A 14,387-nucleotide genomic window follows, 5' to 3' on the forward strand; every position below is an offset into this window, starting at 1 on the left:
TTGCAAATGCTAGCGTAGTGTGGTCCAGCCACTTTCAGCCTGACGAGTGATAGGTGCTCTCTTTTTGAGGCCCAGAGAACCCGATTCGAGGCGCTGCTGCAACGACCGACATTTAGCAAATGACTCGTAGAACAACAGCTCTCTGCGAGAGGCACGAGCGGTCTCGTCGCCTGCGGCTTCTGCTGCAGCCCTTACCCGAAACAGCCCTAGCCTCCTGATGGGAACCCACCCGCCAGGCTGGCACTGGACGACAGTGAGGGACGCTGGAGCGAGGACGACGCAGACTCACGCCAGCGATGCCGAGCAAATCGTTAGCTGTGAGGCCGCATCCACGTCAGTCTTTCTGACCTGTTAGAACCCTGCCATGTTGGGCATCTCGTTTAGGCGCCATGCCCTGGCCACTGTTGGTGTACAATCTTTGATGGCGAGGACGGTGGCCCGTTCCATTGGCCGGTCGGAATATTCTGTAGCCAACAGAGACTCCCGGCCCACCTTCTCGGTTGAAACTCCACGGATTCGGGATGTACCTCGACTATGTACGTAGACGCTTGAGACAGAGAGGGGCTATGATTGTGGATTGGGAGCTGTGGCTTTTTTGGGCATGAAGAAAGAGCTGGGAAGCTGGGAGAGACTGGAGTCGGGTTTGGATAAATAGATTGGCAGTCCCAGGTCCTTGGAGCTGTTGTTGTATTTGATATCCCAAACACACAACAAGCAACGTTGACACTGCTCGATTCCACATCAACCTCAACAACTCCACCACCACATCAACTACCCTTCCATCACCAAACACAACCATCCAACATGTCTGGCCAGCGTGAGAGCGTCGTAAGTAAACCCCTGGAGGATGTTTTGATACTTTCAAGCTCATCAGAAGCTGACATATGCGGCCCATAACAGCAAACCTACTGGGTCAACGGCTCGACCGAGATCTCCAAGAGGGCTTCCGACCTCGCCTCGGCCTCCACCATCTCCGGCGAGCAGATCTTCGAGTCCAAGGGCAACGCTGGCGAGTTCGTGGTCCAGGGTGCCCAGAGCGTCCAGTTCTGGAACGGATCCGTGCGAAGCGGCGAGAACTACATCGGCGATACCAAGGGTGACGGTGTCGTTTTCCTCAAGGAGGGCATCCAGATGGTTGTCAAGGGCGGCAAGGTCCTCGGACCTCTCCCTGCCGGTACCCTGCACAGATGTAATACACCCCCTCGGTCCCGATCCCCAACACATCGCATCGTTCATGTTTCTACTTCAAGTTCTTGTACTACACAACGCCCACCACACCTTCCCCGGTCGTTGTCGGCCAACAACAACAACAGCTCCAGTTACCGGCTCGCTTCCGGTTCTGAGAGACGAGTTAGCGGTAGCGGCGGAGGTCATGGTACTGCTCATCATGATGCTGTTGTTGGCTCGGGCATCCGCTACGTTTCGGGGACAAGCCATGCTCTTCCTCCTGCAAACACACATACCACCACCACCACCATCACTCCTCCAAAGTTGCCTCGTTCGGCTTCCTACCATCCTCATGTCCCGCCTACTAACACCTTTCCCAGCGTGAGCGTGTCCCGCGAATGCCGTCAGTGCCTAGAGCAGCAGCAGCAACGTCGTGAGAGCCATTCCCGTGACAACCACAATCACCACCACGCGACATATCAACCTGCCCCTTACGCGGCAACATACCAGAAGCGTCATGACGGCGACACCTTTAGCACTGCGCCGACGTATCTCACCAGCGGGCCGGCCAAGCGCGACTGGCTGGATGACGACAGCATAGCGCCCGAAGACAGCATCAGCAACGTCGGCATCTACCCGAATGGGTATCCTTCGGGACATGCGCCTCATGTTTCGAGTCGTCGTTGATTTGGTTGTTGTTGTTGATGTTGTTGTTGATGATGTTTGCTTTGCTGCTGTTAATACCTAGAAGCGATGGCGTGGGAGCGATCTCGTTTTCTCTTTTTTTTCCAACTTGTGTGTCATTTTGGGATATACACCTTTTGGCATTTCTCTTTTCCTTTATTTTTCTTCATGTTCTTACATCTGGGCGGTTTTTACGAAACATGGATTGGTCACTCTTCTCTCTCTCCGCTAGAGCAGCTACAGAGATTGGGTGATTCAACATTCGTACAATAAGAGCAATTGGGAGGGTTAGCATTTGGAATTTTTACAGCAGATACACACACCTGATAGAGATACGCAATTTGAATCCCTCCAAACCAATTCCTAGTTTTTCGAACTGGATTGTGAACTGTTGCTGGCTGCATATGTACTGAATGGCAGGTAGCATTGGTGTGGTGGTGGTGGTGGTGGTTGTCGTCTTCAGCCAACGCTATTCATCTCCAGCCGAAGACGGACGGCGGTGAGGGGTTGGTTGACCACTATTTCCCATGACGGGACTAACGAAAGCTCTCCCCCGCCAAAGACGAGGAGGGGTTCCAGTTGACCTAGCTGAGCTGAGGTGCTGCTATCTTATCACTTATCGGTTATCGGAGCTTCACTCTCCTGGGGTGCTTTGATGTCATTGCCCTGCTGCCCTTTCATTGGTCAGCCTTTGAGAGACGGGTGCCCAGTCTGCCAAGATTCAGGACCTTAAACTCCGCGTGGAGTGGTGGGGCGTGATGTCACTGGTGGAGTACATCCCCTGAAAGATTAAACGGTAATTACAGGCTCTTCCCTGTTGAAGTGTTCACTCAATGTCAATCGCCCGGCAGTCTGACCTCAAGACATGACGACCAATTGGTCGAGACCCTTCATGATGAGACAACAAAAAGTCAAATTCAAGAAAAAATACCCATGAATGCAACCCTTGATGACTTGCCGTGCTGCCGGGTTCCGTCTTAGCTTCCCTTGGTTTTTTCTTCCTCAGCCTGTGACAACGTCCCGTTCAGGTCCAAGTCAAGGGACTCGGAATTTTGTCTCCCAGTTTCATGCCTAACGACGTACATGCCATCGTGCCTGTCCAGGTAACCTACGTACCTTGCTTGCTCACAACCGGGCAGCCAGGATAACTAGGGCAAGCGGTAGCACTGCAGATAACTTGCCTGAAATGTCCAACGGGCGGCCACTTACACGATGAGCAAGGGCACAGCACAATTCACTCTCGCTTGCCTGGTACAGACGGGAAACGAGTTCAGCCTTTCCTGACCATTCACTGGCACACAACCATCCCATCTTCCATTATGACGTCAAACCAACAAACACATGCCGTGTCTTGAACGCACAGGTTCTTTGCTGTTCCGTTTGTTGTTATAAACCATCACAGCTCACCACTCAACCACTTCTGACTTTTCAGTTTTGAAATATCCAACAGCTTGTACACTCAACTCCTGTACAACTTGAACTGGAACAAGGGCTGCCACCACGGGCCAGGCTAGTCTCAACCAGGTACCCGATCCAGTGGAGATATCTCGCGAGTAAACAGCCACAACACCGACAACAACTGAGAAACCACACCACAAAGATGGGCTTCTTCAACCGTCAACCCCGCGCCGCGGATGGTCCCGCACCGCCTGTTGCTGCTAGTGGCACTACTCGCAATGAGAAGCGCGCTCGTCGCCATGGCTTCGAGCCCTACACCATGACCACCAGGCCCACCTTTGGCCAGTGGCTCAAGTACACCTGGCTCGACATTCTCACCATGGCCGCCCTCGGTGCCATCGGTCTCGGCGTAAGTCTCTTCACACAAACCCTCCTCACCTTATCATCACCTACATCATTCAAATCCTAACATGATGCCACAATACAGGTCTACTACGCCCACCCGGCCCCCTCCCGTTCTTTTGCCGTCCAGTTTTCCGACGGCGAAGTCGTCTACCCCCAGTTCGCCTACCCGATGCGCAAGGAAATCATTCCCATCTGGCTCGCCGCCTTCCTGGCCTCCATCATTCCCATCTTCATCATCCTGTGCATGCAGATCCGCATCCGCTCCTTTTGGGACGTCAACAACGGCGTCTTGGGTCTTTTGTACAGTCTCATCACCGCCGCCGTCTTCCAGGTCTTCATCAAGTGGCTTATCGGTGGCCTGCGCCCTCACTTCCTGACCGTCTGCAAGCCCGACATTACTCGCGCTACCAACACCCAGATTGCCGAAAAGGGCTACTCGGCGCAAGGTTTCGCCGAGATTTACTACACCAAGGATATCTGCACTGGTGATCCGAAGGAGATTGATGATTCGCTCGAGTCTATGCCCAGTGGTCACTCCACCGCTGCCTTCGCGGGATTCATCTTCTTGGCCCTCTACCTCAACGCCAAGCTCAAGGTCTTCTCCAACTACCACCCCGCGCTCTGGAAGCTCGCCGCCGTCTACGCCCCCGTACTCGGCGCGTGCCTGATTGCCGGCGCCTTGACCATTGATGAGTTCCACCACTGGTATGACGTCCTCGCTGGCGCGGTTATCGGCACCATCATGGCTTTCAGCGCCTACCGCATGGTGTATGCGAGCATCTGGGATTGGCGCTACAACCATATCCCCCTCAACAGGTCCAACCCGTTCCCCTTTGGCAGCCGCGACGACATGGAGCTGGGCGGCGCTACTTTCACCAGGCAGGTTGGCTGGGGCACCAGCGGTGCTGGCTTCCCGTTTGATGACAAGCATGGCTATGCTGGTGGTGGATACGGTGGCTATGGTGGTTATGGTGGTGGACCAGCCATTAACCGCAAGCCAGTTACTGGCAATGGCGTTGGAGGTCCCTTTCACAATAATGGCGTGAGGGGTGAGCAAATGGTTTAAGGAGTTCGTTTCCCTGGTGGACTTGAACGAAAAGGTGTGTTGTGATGAAAACAGGAGAGAGTTATCGGGAGGCGGAAGGAAGGCAGTCGAAGTTGCCCTTGCTCATGCATTGGTCATGAACGGGTATAATCAACAAGTACGAGTCCTACGACATATAATGTTTTCTTTTGCAGTTGTTCATAGGTAGTCTTGTTGCTGGCTGGCGTTTGGTTCTGGTCAGGGATGACTGATGAGCGACGACTTGTCGAGTTCGAATACCCCCATCTTCTTTCAGCATACCCAACTAATTAGCTGGACGATAATCAATATTTTAAACAACTTTATCGCTGTTCTGTGTCGTGACTAGTCTTTTGTGAATCAAATACTCAACTGATATTTCCTACACCACAGACAGCCCTCGACCAAAGTACAACGCTTTATGGAAGAAAACGAACACAAGTTCTCCATGCCGTTCAGTCGTGCAAGGCCAAGCTGTAACAGAGCACAAGGGTATCAGAAAAAGACACGGAACAGCCTAGAGCACCTCTTGTAGAAACCCCTCCCCCCTCCCTCCGTAAGATCCTCTAAACACAAATCCCAAACATATTTTACCTCACTTCTCCGAATCATGCACGCACTTCCACCGATTAGAACACATCACTTCCAAGCTTTAACATCCCGTCACACCGCTTCGTCAGTTCGACGCAGATACCCTCTCTATGTACTCGAAGTGAGAAACAAACCTGGTTCAGGTCCCTTTAGCTTCTCCAAATCAAACAATTTAGAAATTACAAAAATGATGAAAAGAATTTATGAGAACCAGGCCAAGAGAGAGGTAAATACCGAGGAATAAATAAATATATCATGGAACTCATTGGGCTTTGGCAGGCAGTTCGTATCTTTAGAAATCCAAGTGTTCGTGACCGGCTCGTATCTTCCTCGTATATCGAGGACTGGGCGAACAAACAGATAGACTTTCAAGTTCAAACTTCGTTGAGGGCAGAACAGAATTAATATTGAAATTGGCTGTATAGTACCTTCCACTTAGGTAGGTAGCTATCAGCTATTAGCTGAGCGTATGTTAAACGTGCTGAAATAAACGAGTCAGTTCTTACTCAGGTACTTACTCCCCGACTCACCTCAACACTTCACTTTACTATAAATTCTAATCAGAGGGGAACAGGCACTCTCCATCTTCTTGAAACAGCTACGACGTTACTCTCGAGGCACCTGTTTTCGATCCCGAAGAAGGAACAATGTCCTGCCTGATGCGCTGCCCCCTTCCAGGTTACACAGAATTCGATGCCTCCTATGACCCGTCCCTCCCCACCCCCCTCCTCTTACTTGGCATGATAAAACAAAACATAAGTGGAAGCTACAGTACCCGAGACTTCCAAAAGCGTATGTCGACAATCATGCAAAACGAAACCCCTTGTTCAAGCCAAGAATTTCCAATCGTTTGAGAGAGCGGGCGTAAGACGGGGAAAATAACTTAACTCTTCCAATGGTCTACCACGACATTGAAAGAAGACAATGAAGGGCACGGCAGGGAGAAATGAGCGATTGACTAAGAGATGGGAGGAGAATTAAAGGATGAACTATTATCTCTAACACATGGAGGTTTGGCTTGCAAACCGCGCTAGACATAAACGGTTTCTGGACACATTACAAGACAGAAATAGTAACGGGACATTCATCAATGTTGGTGTCACAAGATCTCAGGTGTCCTGTTATGCTTCTTTTTTGAAGGTGAATTAGTAGTTGATGTTACATGAAGCAGACAGCGATAGCCATGGAATGTGCAAAATTCCTTTCGAGGTACATGTAAGTTGCACATGGCACATGACTCCCGCCGTCTAATGCCATGGGGGAGCCGTGCGTTCCATGCTCTAGAATGTGCTTGCCTCGTTTTCGTCGTTTCATCGTCTGTCAAGCGGTCGATGAATGTCATACCTTATACCTACAGATCTTGCTATAGAAGTCAAGATGCACACCGTCGTAACCATCCCATCATTTCCCCGGATTTGAACCTGATAAGCAGCTCAACCGCCTGTAACGTAGTGTCAGTCAGCCTCAGCCCAAACAAGTTCATTCATTGCTTATCCCCATCTGTGGAGCGCATCTGACAACAGGAATATGTCAGGAACAGGATGGATAAAAAGGAGTTACACAGCCTCAGCCACCTGACGGTTGGCCATCCATGACCAATAAGTAGCCTGGGACGTCCTACGGTCAGTCAATTCTTACACGGCAAGCCACAGACTTCTCGGACAACGACTTACAATATTATGGTTGATCGACTTGATGATTTCCCTTGATGTGGTTTTGTTTTGGGCCTCCGTCTTGGCTTTGACCGAAAAGAAAATAAAATGAAACGCCAAGGAACGTGAGAAAACGGTGTCTCTGTTGAACCAGAGGAAGCAAAGGGCGGGAAGAGTAAGCGCATAGCCTTGTTCAGCCGATTAACTTCGTCACACAACGAAAGTTGTTACTCCAAAGGTCAAAATGGGCAGCCACACCGGTTTTTTAGGTCAGTACTCCCTCATCTTCATTCCAGTATAAAGATTGCTGGAGTCCCAAGCTTGATCACATCATCTCATCAACATCAAACATAATAACTCAAAATCAAGACCAGTTTTCACAGGTAACCCTTTCAACAATCAACAACCAACAATCGACAAGGTGGGCCAAACACGGCGAACACGAACCAAAAGGTTCATTGACTCACACTTTACAGACATTACCCACACAAGCCAACACCAAAATGCTCTTCAAGACCACACTCCTCTCCCTCCTGGCCACTTCTTCAGCCACTGCCATCCCCAGGGATTCCTCCTCCTACACCGAGATCAACAAATGCCTCCCCGGCCAAGTTTCCATTAAGGGTACATGCTTCAAGGCCGGCGCCTTCTGCGGTGGGTTCGCCGCCATTCCTTGCGCCGACGCGAAGCAGATCTGCGTCGACGACCCGCGCGATGATTGCGACCCGAAGAAGGGAGGTGCCGACTGTAGCGGCGTCTGCATCGAGCCGCTGGTCTGCGGCGGATTTTTGGGCACTTCGTGCCCTAAGGGGCTGACTTGTGTGGACGACCCTAGGGATGATTGCGATCCTGAGAATGGTGGTGCGGATTGCGGTGGTATTTGCAAAGCTTGAAAGATGAAAGGGCAAAGGACATTGAAGGATAGGAGAAGAATACATGGAAAGTGGATTCGGATGATGACATAGGTGCTGTCAAGGGGCTGGTAAGGGGGGAGAAAGGAGTTTTGGGAACATAGATTTGCGGATGCTGGGTTCAGGTTGGGAATAGGGGATCCAGTGGCGACGAAGGAAAGATAGTCACACAGCATACTCGCTTGCTCTTTTATTCCGCGTACCATGCGAAAAGGATCGCTGGCAGATGATGAAGCAAGCACTTCGGGGTCCTCCATCAACCCAGTTTCCTCCGAGGGCACTGATCAGGAAATGTGTGTGATATTCGTGACCGTTGTACTATAGCTTGCAGGGGACAAAGGTGCCACCCGACTGCTCGCCATCCAGAAACAAGTTGATCAAGGACGAAAAGTGATCCGCGTACTGGTACAAAAACCCGTGTCCAGAGTCGGGGTATAAGTGCAGATAAGCATTCGGTAGTGTCTTGTACATCAGGTAGCTGTTTTCCATGGGGAAGATCAAGTCGCGAGACCCTGTGCAAACAAGACATTAGCATCATAACACACAACACACTTTTTCAGACAGAAAACTCACCATGGGCAATCAGCACCGGGATCTTCAACCCCTTCAGCTTCTCCAAACTACCCTCTCCCATGAACCCATAAAACGCAGGGCCCTGCCTCTTCGATGCTTCCTGCCCTGAGTGCCCCATCCTCTCCTTCCTGGCACCAGCAATCCTCTTCCAACTCTTTTCCCCCTCTGCCCAGCAGTTTTCCGAACACCGTCCAAAGAAGCGCTTCATAAACGCCTCCTTCTGCTGCTCCACCGTCTGGGCCTTCACCAACCCCTGGAAAGCCCGCAGCTCCTGATCCGTAAACCTCTTGACCCCCGGCCCATCACTAGGTGTAGTCCCCGCCAACACCAACCTCCTCACCTTCACTTTGCCTCCCGAATATTCTTCGGCAATCAGCGCCATCATCTGGGCATTGCATCCGCCCAGGGAGTACCCGAAGACGTCCACTTGAGGAATCTCCAAACCGATGAGCATGTCGACAAGGCTTTGTGCCCACTCAGTGATGGATAGAGGAACGGCGCCCTCGGAGCGGCCGACGCCGGGGATGTCTGTGAGGATGACGGGGCGTTGGGCGGCGAGAGGGTCGATCAGGGCCGGGTCCCATTGGTCCATAGTGCAACGGAAGCCATTGAGCATGACGAGAGGGGTCTTGCCGGAGGAGGAAGGCGAAGGGCCGAGGAGGCGGTACGACATGCGTTGGCCATCCTTGCCGAGGGGGATGAATAGGTCTTGGGCCGTTGAAAAGGTGGCCATCTTCTTTTTTTTTTCTCTGAAATTGGGTATTGGTAAGAAGCCTGTACGAAATAAGCTGTATCGGTGGCATCGGGAGGTACTTAATGAAGGGAGGGGTTGAGTAAATCAACCCCTGACTGTCCTGGGAACGACATCTGAACCCCGTGGCATGATGCCGTCGAATGTCGTGGTGCCTGGTACCGAGGATGTGGGAGGGACCCCTGCCTAACCCTGTTCGCTTAAATGAAGCACTCGGCCATTGTAGATAAGGTTGCGTTGTTCAATCGTTGCTGAACTTGGTTTCGGTTTGGATGGATATGGTTCTGGACAAGAGAAGAGTCCTGTAAATAACGGAATCCCAATTACTGCCGCTCATCTTCGTGTTATGACACCCCATCCTGGGTCCAGGAAGCAGTTTTCGTGGCTCGTTTGGCAGGCCGGTGGATAGTTGCGAGGTGAGAGTGAGTGACGGGGACGCTAGAGAGACGGCAGTCTGGGTAAAGAAGCCCAGATCACGACACCACTACCCTAAGAGGAAGGTGCTATTGGGCAAGATGGACAAGTTGGAAGTACTCTTTCGAGGAAGGAGCTCAGTTGCGGGTTTTTCAATTTGGACATGGGTCTTGGCAGTGAATGAGATGAGTTTAGATGGCAAACTAACCGAGTGTCACCATAGTTGGCGGAGTTCACGTTAGCTCGAGGGCAGGCCACTAACATGTGAATGGCACCCCTCCCAATCGTACGACCATTTGTGCTTCCCCAGTGAAAGCCCAGACCGAGTAACATCGTCTCCAACACGTTCGTTCGAGACTGGCGACTTCGGGCCGCAAACCAACAACCACGGCCACGGCCGAATGGAAGTCAGTCTCAACTCCCATCCCATCCCCGAGTTTCAAGATCAGGAACGACCCCGCACCAGACGAGATAACAGCGTCGACATTGGCGTCTACTTCCCTAGCCTCCGCCATCATCATTCGCCCGTTATCACAGAAGCTTGCGACTGGACATTTGCCTCGGCGTGCTCAACATGACAGACATTAAGAAGGACGAGTTCAGTTTCGACAAGGTCGATGAGGATCTGAAGGGCTTTTTCTATGCCCCACCCGGCTATACTGACCACACCTTCAAATCCTCCAGCGGCGTCGAGCTCGGAGTCCGTGTCTGGCCGGCCGAGAACGTGGTCCAAGACCCAGCCCCGATTGTGTTCTGGACCCATGGAGGTGGGTTCCTCGGCGGACACCACTTCGTCCCACTTCCGTGGCTGACACCCGGCTTCCGCAAGCGCGGTTATCACCTTGTTTCTCACAACTACCGTCTTGCTCCCCAAGCCGCTCTCGATCACCAAGTTTCCGACTGCATCGAGGCTGTCGAATGGTGCCGCAAGAATCTCCCGTCCATCTTGGGCGAGGGCAAGGTTGACGTCGACCGCTATGTCCTTGTTGGTGAATCCGCTGGTGGTACCCTGGTGACTCTAATGGGCCTGCACTTGACTTCACCTCCTCCAAGGGTCATAGTCGATGTCTACGGCCTTGTAGACATATCGCCCTTTGTCAACATGCCCGGCCGCACACCTGAGCCTTGGAAAGGAGAGTTCACCGACGAAGAACTAGAACGCTTCATCAGCGATCGGGATCTGAACAACGTCTTGACAGATGCTTGCTGCTGGAACGAGCAGGAACTATTTTCCGAGGAAGAGCTTAAAAAGCGCTGGGCGGCCAACATTAAGTACGACAAGCGTTTCCGGCTACAGGCTGAAGCCCACCAGTGGCGCTCTGTAAGGGCGCTTCCGGGTGACATTCACAAGGCCTTCCTCCACAGCGAGCGATTCCCTGACAAGGCAGAACTGGACAAGTTCATCACGTCTATGGCTTCTCTCAGGGTTCTCCAGGAGGACAAACAGCGGCCTTACCCACCAACCGCCTTCCTCCACGGTAGCGCCGACGAGTCTGTGCCCATTCAGCAAAGCTATCACATGGCCGCTACGCTCAGAGAGAGAGACGTTCCTGTCATTGAAAGATACGAGGAGGGTGAACCGCACGTATTTGACATAAAATACACGGTGAAATGATCAAGACCTGCTTCACTTTCTGGCAAGTACTAACAAGATGATTGATTGTAGGGCCCCAATGTCCCAGGATGGGAGACGACCATTCAGCCCGTTCTCGATTTTGTTGACCAACACGTTGGGATTAAGAGGCAGTAAGACGAAGCCCACACGATAGTATTTGCAAATGGCAGATACCATCGGTAGCTACCGAGTAATGAAGATATTGATGAATTACGAATGCGAGTAAAAGTTTTGTCTCCACCATTTGCAGTTACCTTGTACATCCATCTTTTGCAGCCAATTTCGTCTCGTCCTATACAACCACCGCTGAAAGAACTCCGGACTCCGGCCTCTGTCAAGGCCCCGACACATGGTTCTGCCTCACATATGAATCCAGTGAATCTCGGTTTATGGGGCAACGGCCCGGAGGATCTTTCCAGCTCTACCTAAATCATCCAGCGCCGGCATGGTTTTCGCTCACCTCTACTCTTTGTATCTGCTGCCTTGGTGTAATAGGCTTATACCCTTCACCCGGTCGGATCAAGTCTGGATCCATGATCACGACATTCTATCCATTCATAGCTTCGCTCACTTCTCATGCCGAAAGTTCGGGGCGAATTATCTCATCGCGCCGCCGCTGAGATATTTGTCGCATCATTGCCGAATGCACCTGGTCTAGAGGTTGAACATGCCATTCGCACAATCTTCATCCATGGTTCCAACCTTTGAATTCTATATGTTTTGAGGTTGCGCCTCAGGAAGAACCTGGAAACAAACGCCATGATCCAATGACATATTTTTCAGGACAAGTCACTTGTTTGTCATCGGAAAATATGTTCGGGAAGCCTGGAATGATTCTAGATGTTCGATGGTGCAAAGTTGACCTCCCTAAAAGAAAACACATCACTTGCGGAAGCCCTATTTCCTAGCCACCGACTGCCAGGTTACTTGCACCAACATTATCACTCGAATACGACGATATCCTCTATTTGCGTCCCTTCTTTATACTCAAGCTAACATTCCGTTGCGCGATACTAGACAGTGAGTAACTTTAGGGCGTTTGTGAGTAGGTATATGTTGGGGAACAGTGGGACGACGAAGGGGTTTTTTGAAGTGTAAAGAAATACTTGCTTGATTCTTTTGTACGCATAATGTAGGAGTGTCTACGGGTGCCTTTTACTTTTACAGAGTGGAATCCCTCAATGGGGTTTCCGGCAAAGGGAAAAACCTTTCTAGTGTAGAAGCTTCCGGAACAAAGAGCTGAAAGCCAGCGTGGCTGAGAGTTGAGAACAAGGAAAAAGAAAAAAAAGAAAAAAGGAAAAGAAAGTAAGAGCGGCGAAGAAGTTTTACAGACACTAGTTTTCAGGACGGATCAGAATCTGAACTTCCATATTGAGTTGGTTTCTTGGGATGTGCCTACTCCCTGAGGAAGGGAAAGTAGAGAAGTCCGGGGACTGAGGGGGAAGAGGGTTCGGAAATGATTGAGACGGGCGACGGGGTAGGGAAATTGAGAAGAAACCGGGGAGGAAGGATGGACTTGAGGCTTGGGGCTGCGTTGGCGATCTTATGAAGGGGATGTCCTTTGTTTGCTGCAAAAAGCATGATCATCTTCCACGCCATTCATCTGGCGAGACACTACCGGATTATGGCCTACGTCTCTCTCTCACGAGGTGAAGGAAGATGCAGAGCGGATTGATGTTAGCAGTGGGAACGGGGACAGGTAGCAGGATGAAGGTGGTAGGGAAAAACACACTTGGGTGTTTTAGTGTGATGTGGAGGAGGCAAAGGTGAAATGGGTCTGGATGCTCAAGATATCGAGCGACATTTTGGCTGTTCAACCGAGGGGTATGAGAGGTGATGGCAGGTAGTCTAGAGGTATACTAATCTAAAGGTCCAGTGTTTACTGATTTGCGAAAGTCCCTCTTCGAAGGGAACTTTGGAGTGTCTGAAAGGCCGGCGTAATGCTGGTTATTGATCGTGGAGAGAATGAGACTCGCCCTGGAGGTTCATCTTGGTGTCGGTCCGACGGGAGTTTCACGTCAAAGGCCACTCTGCGCAACAATGGCGTCCTCCCCCGCGCCTTCCATCAGAACGGGAGTCTGCCGCATCTCGTCCCCAACCCATTCAGGTCATCGGCCGGTCATGGTCACGGGAGGTTGCCGGACAGAATCTGGCAGGCACAGCCCCTTGAAGGATTCCGCCTGACGTAGGCACCCGCTAGGAGATAGGATGAATATGCTCCGGGTCCTCTGAGGACAGACTTCCACTTCGTGCTTTGCGTTAAACAAACACCACCAAGTCTCCCATGTAGTGTAGACCTAGAGGTTTTGCATACTGCAGTGAGTAGGTTTCAATTCATCTTCCACAGTGAGATTCTCAGAGACCCGGGTTTAGGCTCCGGCGCTGGAATTGGCAATATTCTTGATTTTTTTTGTCAATGATGTCTCCCTGTATGAGCTGGCAGACATGCCTTCCACCATGCCGAAGACTGTACAAATGGAAGGTGCCGACGTCGGTCTCACCCACTTCTGCACTTCGGTTGTGCAGGTACCAGATGCTTGTGCTTTTCTCCCGTGTCTTCCAGGTTTCTTCCTTTCTTTTTCTCTTGCCGGCGTATCACGACCTCGCCATCACGACAGGTATAGACTTTGCAAGCCCCTATGTTCGGGATTGCGGCATCTCATTACTGACTACCTAGTCTCTTCTCTGCCTTCTTTGTCGCCCAAATCTACGCGCCTTGACCTCCCTGCCTCTTCTCAAGTTCAAACCCATTCCTTCAAGGCCGGAAACGCACCCATTGAACACGACAACGGACACCCTGATCCGGCAACCGGCATCCGCCCTCAACTCCCAAGAACCAAGAAACAATACTCAAAGTCTCGGCCAAGTTATACAGCCAGTCTACAGACGCCACATGTAGTTGGATCACGCCATAAATCACGGGAGTCGGAAGGCTACGACGCGGCGGATAAGCCAGAGTGGCAGCCCGAAGTCAGACCTTGACGCTGATCGCGGCTCGCGCCTAATTCAAGGTGACCAAAAAGAAAAGGCCTGTCTCACGAACAAGTCTAAGACATCTGTGTCTGACGCCCTGTCAAGAATTGCGTAACATTACACAACAGATACTGATTCGGAGCCTCTCATAGGTAGACACGCTTGGAAACACCCCTTTCCCACCCAACGA

The 14,387-nt window shown here is 51.4% G+C and overlaps 6 protein-coding genes across 6 annotated transcripts; 5 read left to right on the forward strand and 1 right to left on the reverse strand.

The window, feature by feature from the left end:
* Window positions 1–674: 674 nt before the first annotated feature.
* Window positions 675–1,957, forward strand: B0T23DRAFT_4508 (uncharacterized protein). Its single transcript, XM_062841101.1, has 2 exons — window positions 675–828; window positions 901–1,957. Exons 1-2 carry the CDS (start codon window positions 805–807, stop codon window positions 1,852–1,854), a joined length of 978 nt encoding a protein of 325 aa, XP_062696581.1. The 5' UTR covers window positions 675–804; the 3' UTR covers window positions 1,855–1,957.
* Window positions 1,958–3,307: 1,350 nt separating this feature from the next.
* B0T23DRAFT_4699 (phosphatidic acid phosphatase type 2/haloperoxidase) lies at window positions 3,308–4,835 on the forward strand. The gene is made up of 2 exons (XM_062841312.1): window positions 3,308–3,658; window positions 3,737–4,835. Exons 1-2 carry the CDS (start codon window positions 3,452–3,454, stop codon window positions 4,718–4,720), a joined length of 1,191 nt encoding a protein of 396 aa, XP_062696582.1. The 5' UTR covers window positions 3,308–3,451; the 3' UTR covers window positions 4,721–4,835.
* A 1,589-nt stretch (window positions 4,836–6,424) lies between these two features.
* Window positions 6,425–6,910, forward strand: B0T23DRAFT_368865 (uncharacterized protein). Its single transcript, XM_062836479.1, has one exon. The coding sequence runs from the start codon at window positions 6,535–6,537 to the stop codon at window positions 6,823–6,825; it is 291 nt and encodes a 96-aa protein (XP_062696583.1). The 5' UTR covers window positions 6,425–6,534; the 3' UTR covers window positions 6,826–6,910.
* A 553-nt stretch (window positions 6,911–7,463) lies between these two features.
* On the forward strand, window positions 7,464–7,853 carry B0T23DRAFT_400661 (uncharacterized protein; the record flags this gene model as incomplete). Its single annotated transcript, XM_062838515.1, has 1 exon — window positions 7,464–7,853. One exon carries the CDS (start codon window positions 7,464–7,466, stop codon window positions 7,851–7,853), a length of 390 nt encoding a protein of 129 aa, XP_062696584.1.
* A 336-nt stretch (window positions 7,854–8,189) lies between these two features.
* B0T23DRAFT_391628 (Alpha/Beta hydrolase protein) lies at window positions 8,190–9,177 on the reverse strand (the record flags this gene model as incomplete). The annotated part of the gene is made up of 2 exons (XM_062837951.1): window positions 8,190–8,383; window positions 8,445–9,177. The coding sequence occupies 2 exons, from the start codon at window positions 9,175–9,177 to the stop codon at window positions 8,190–8,192; spliced, it is 927 nt and encodes a 308-aa protein (XP_062696585.1).
* Window positions 9,178–10,183: 1,006 nt separating this feature from the next.
* Window positions 10,184–11,450, forward strand: B0T23DRAFT_307416 (Alpha/Beta hydrolase protein; the record flags this gene model as incomplete). Its single annotated transcript, XM_062834419.1, has 3 exons — window positions 10,184–11,215; window positions 11,276–11,355; window positions 11,408–11,450. 3 exons carry the CDS (start codon window positions 10,184–10,186, stop codon window positions 11,448–11,450), a joined length of 1,155 nt encoding a protein of 384 aa, XP_062696586.1.
* Window positions 11,451–14,387: the final 2,937 nt, after the last annotated feature.

Source organism: Neurospora hispaniola (genome assembly GCF_033458365.1).
Source record: "Neurospora hispaniola strain FGSC 10403 chromosome Unknown B0T23scaffold_1, whole genome shotgun sequence".
Taxonomy (NCBI): domain Eukaryota; kingdom Fungi; phylum Ascomycota; class Sordariomycetes; order Sordariales; family Sordariaceae; genus Neurospora; species Neurospora hispaniola.

What these genes read in the sequence shown, in the direction of transcription:
- B0T23DRAFT_4508 (XM_062841101.1), top strand. Translation starts at nt 805, where the DNA reads ATGTCTGGCCAGCGTGAGAGCGTC. An exon ending in CTGGCCAGCGTGAGAGCGTC is followed by an intron (nt 829 to 900) that starts GTAAGTAAACCC and finishes GGCCCATAACAG; the next exon opens with CAAACCTACTGGGTCAACGG.
- B0T23DRAFT_4699 (XM_062841312.1), top strand. Translation starts at nt 3,452, where the DNA reads ATGGGCTTCTTCAACCGTCAACCCCGCGCCGCGGATGGTCCCGCACCG. An exon ending in TCGGTGCCATCGGTCTCGGC is followed by an intron (nt 3,659 to 3,736) that starts GTAAGTCTCTTC and finishes GCCACAATACAG; the next exon opens with GTCTACTACGCCCACCCGGC.
- B0T23DRAFT_368865 (XM_062836479.1), top strand. Translation starts at nt 6,535, where the DNA reads ATGGCACATGACTCCCGCCGTCTAATGCCATGGGGGAGCCGTGCGTTC.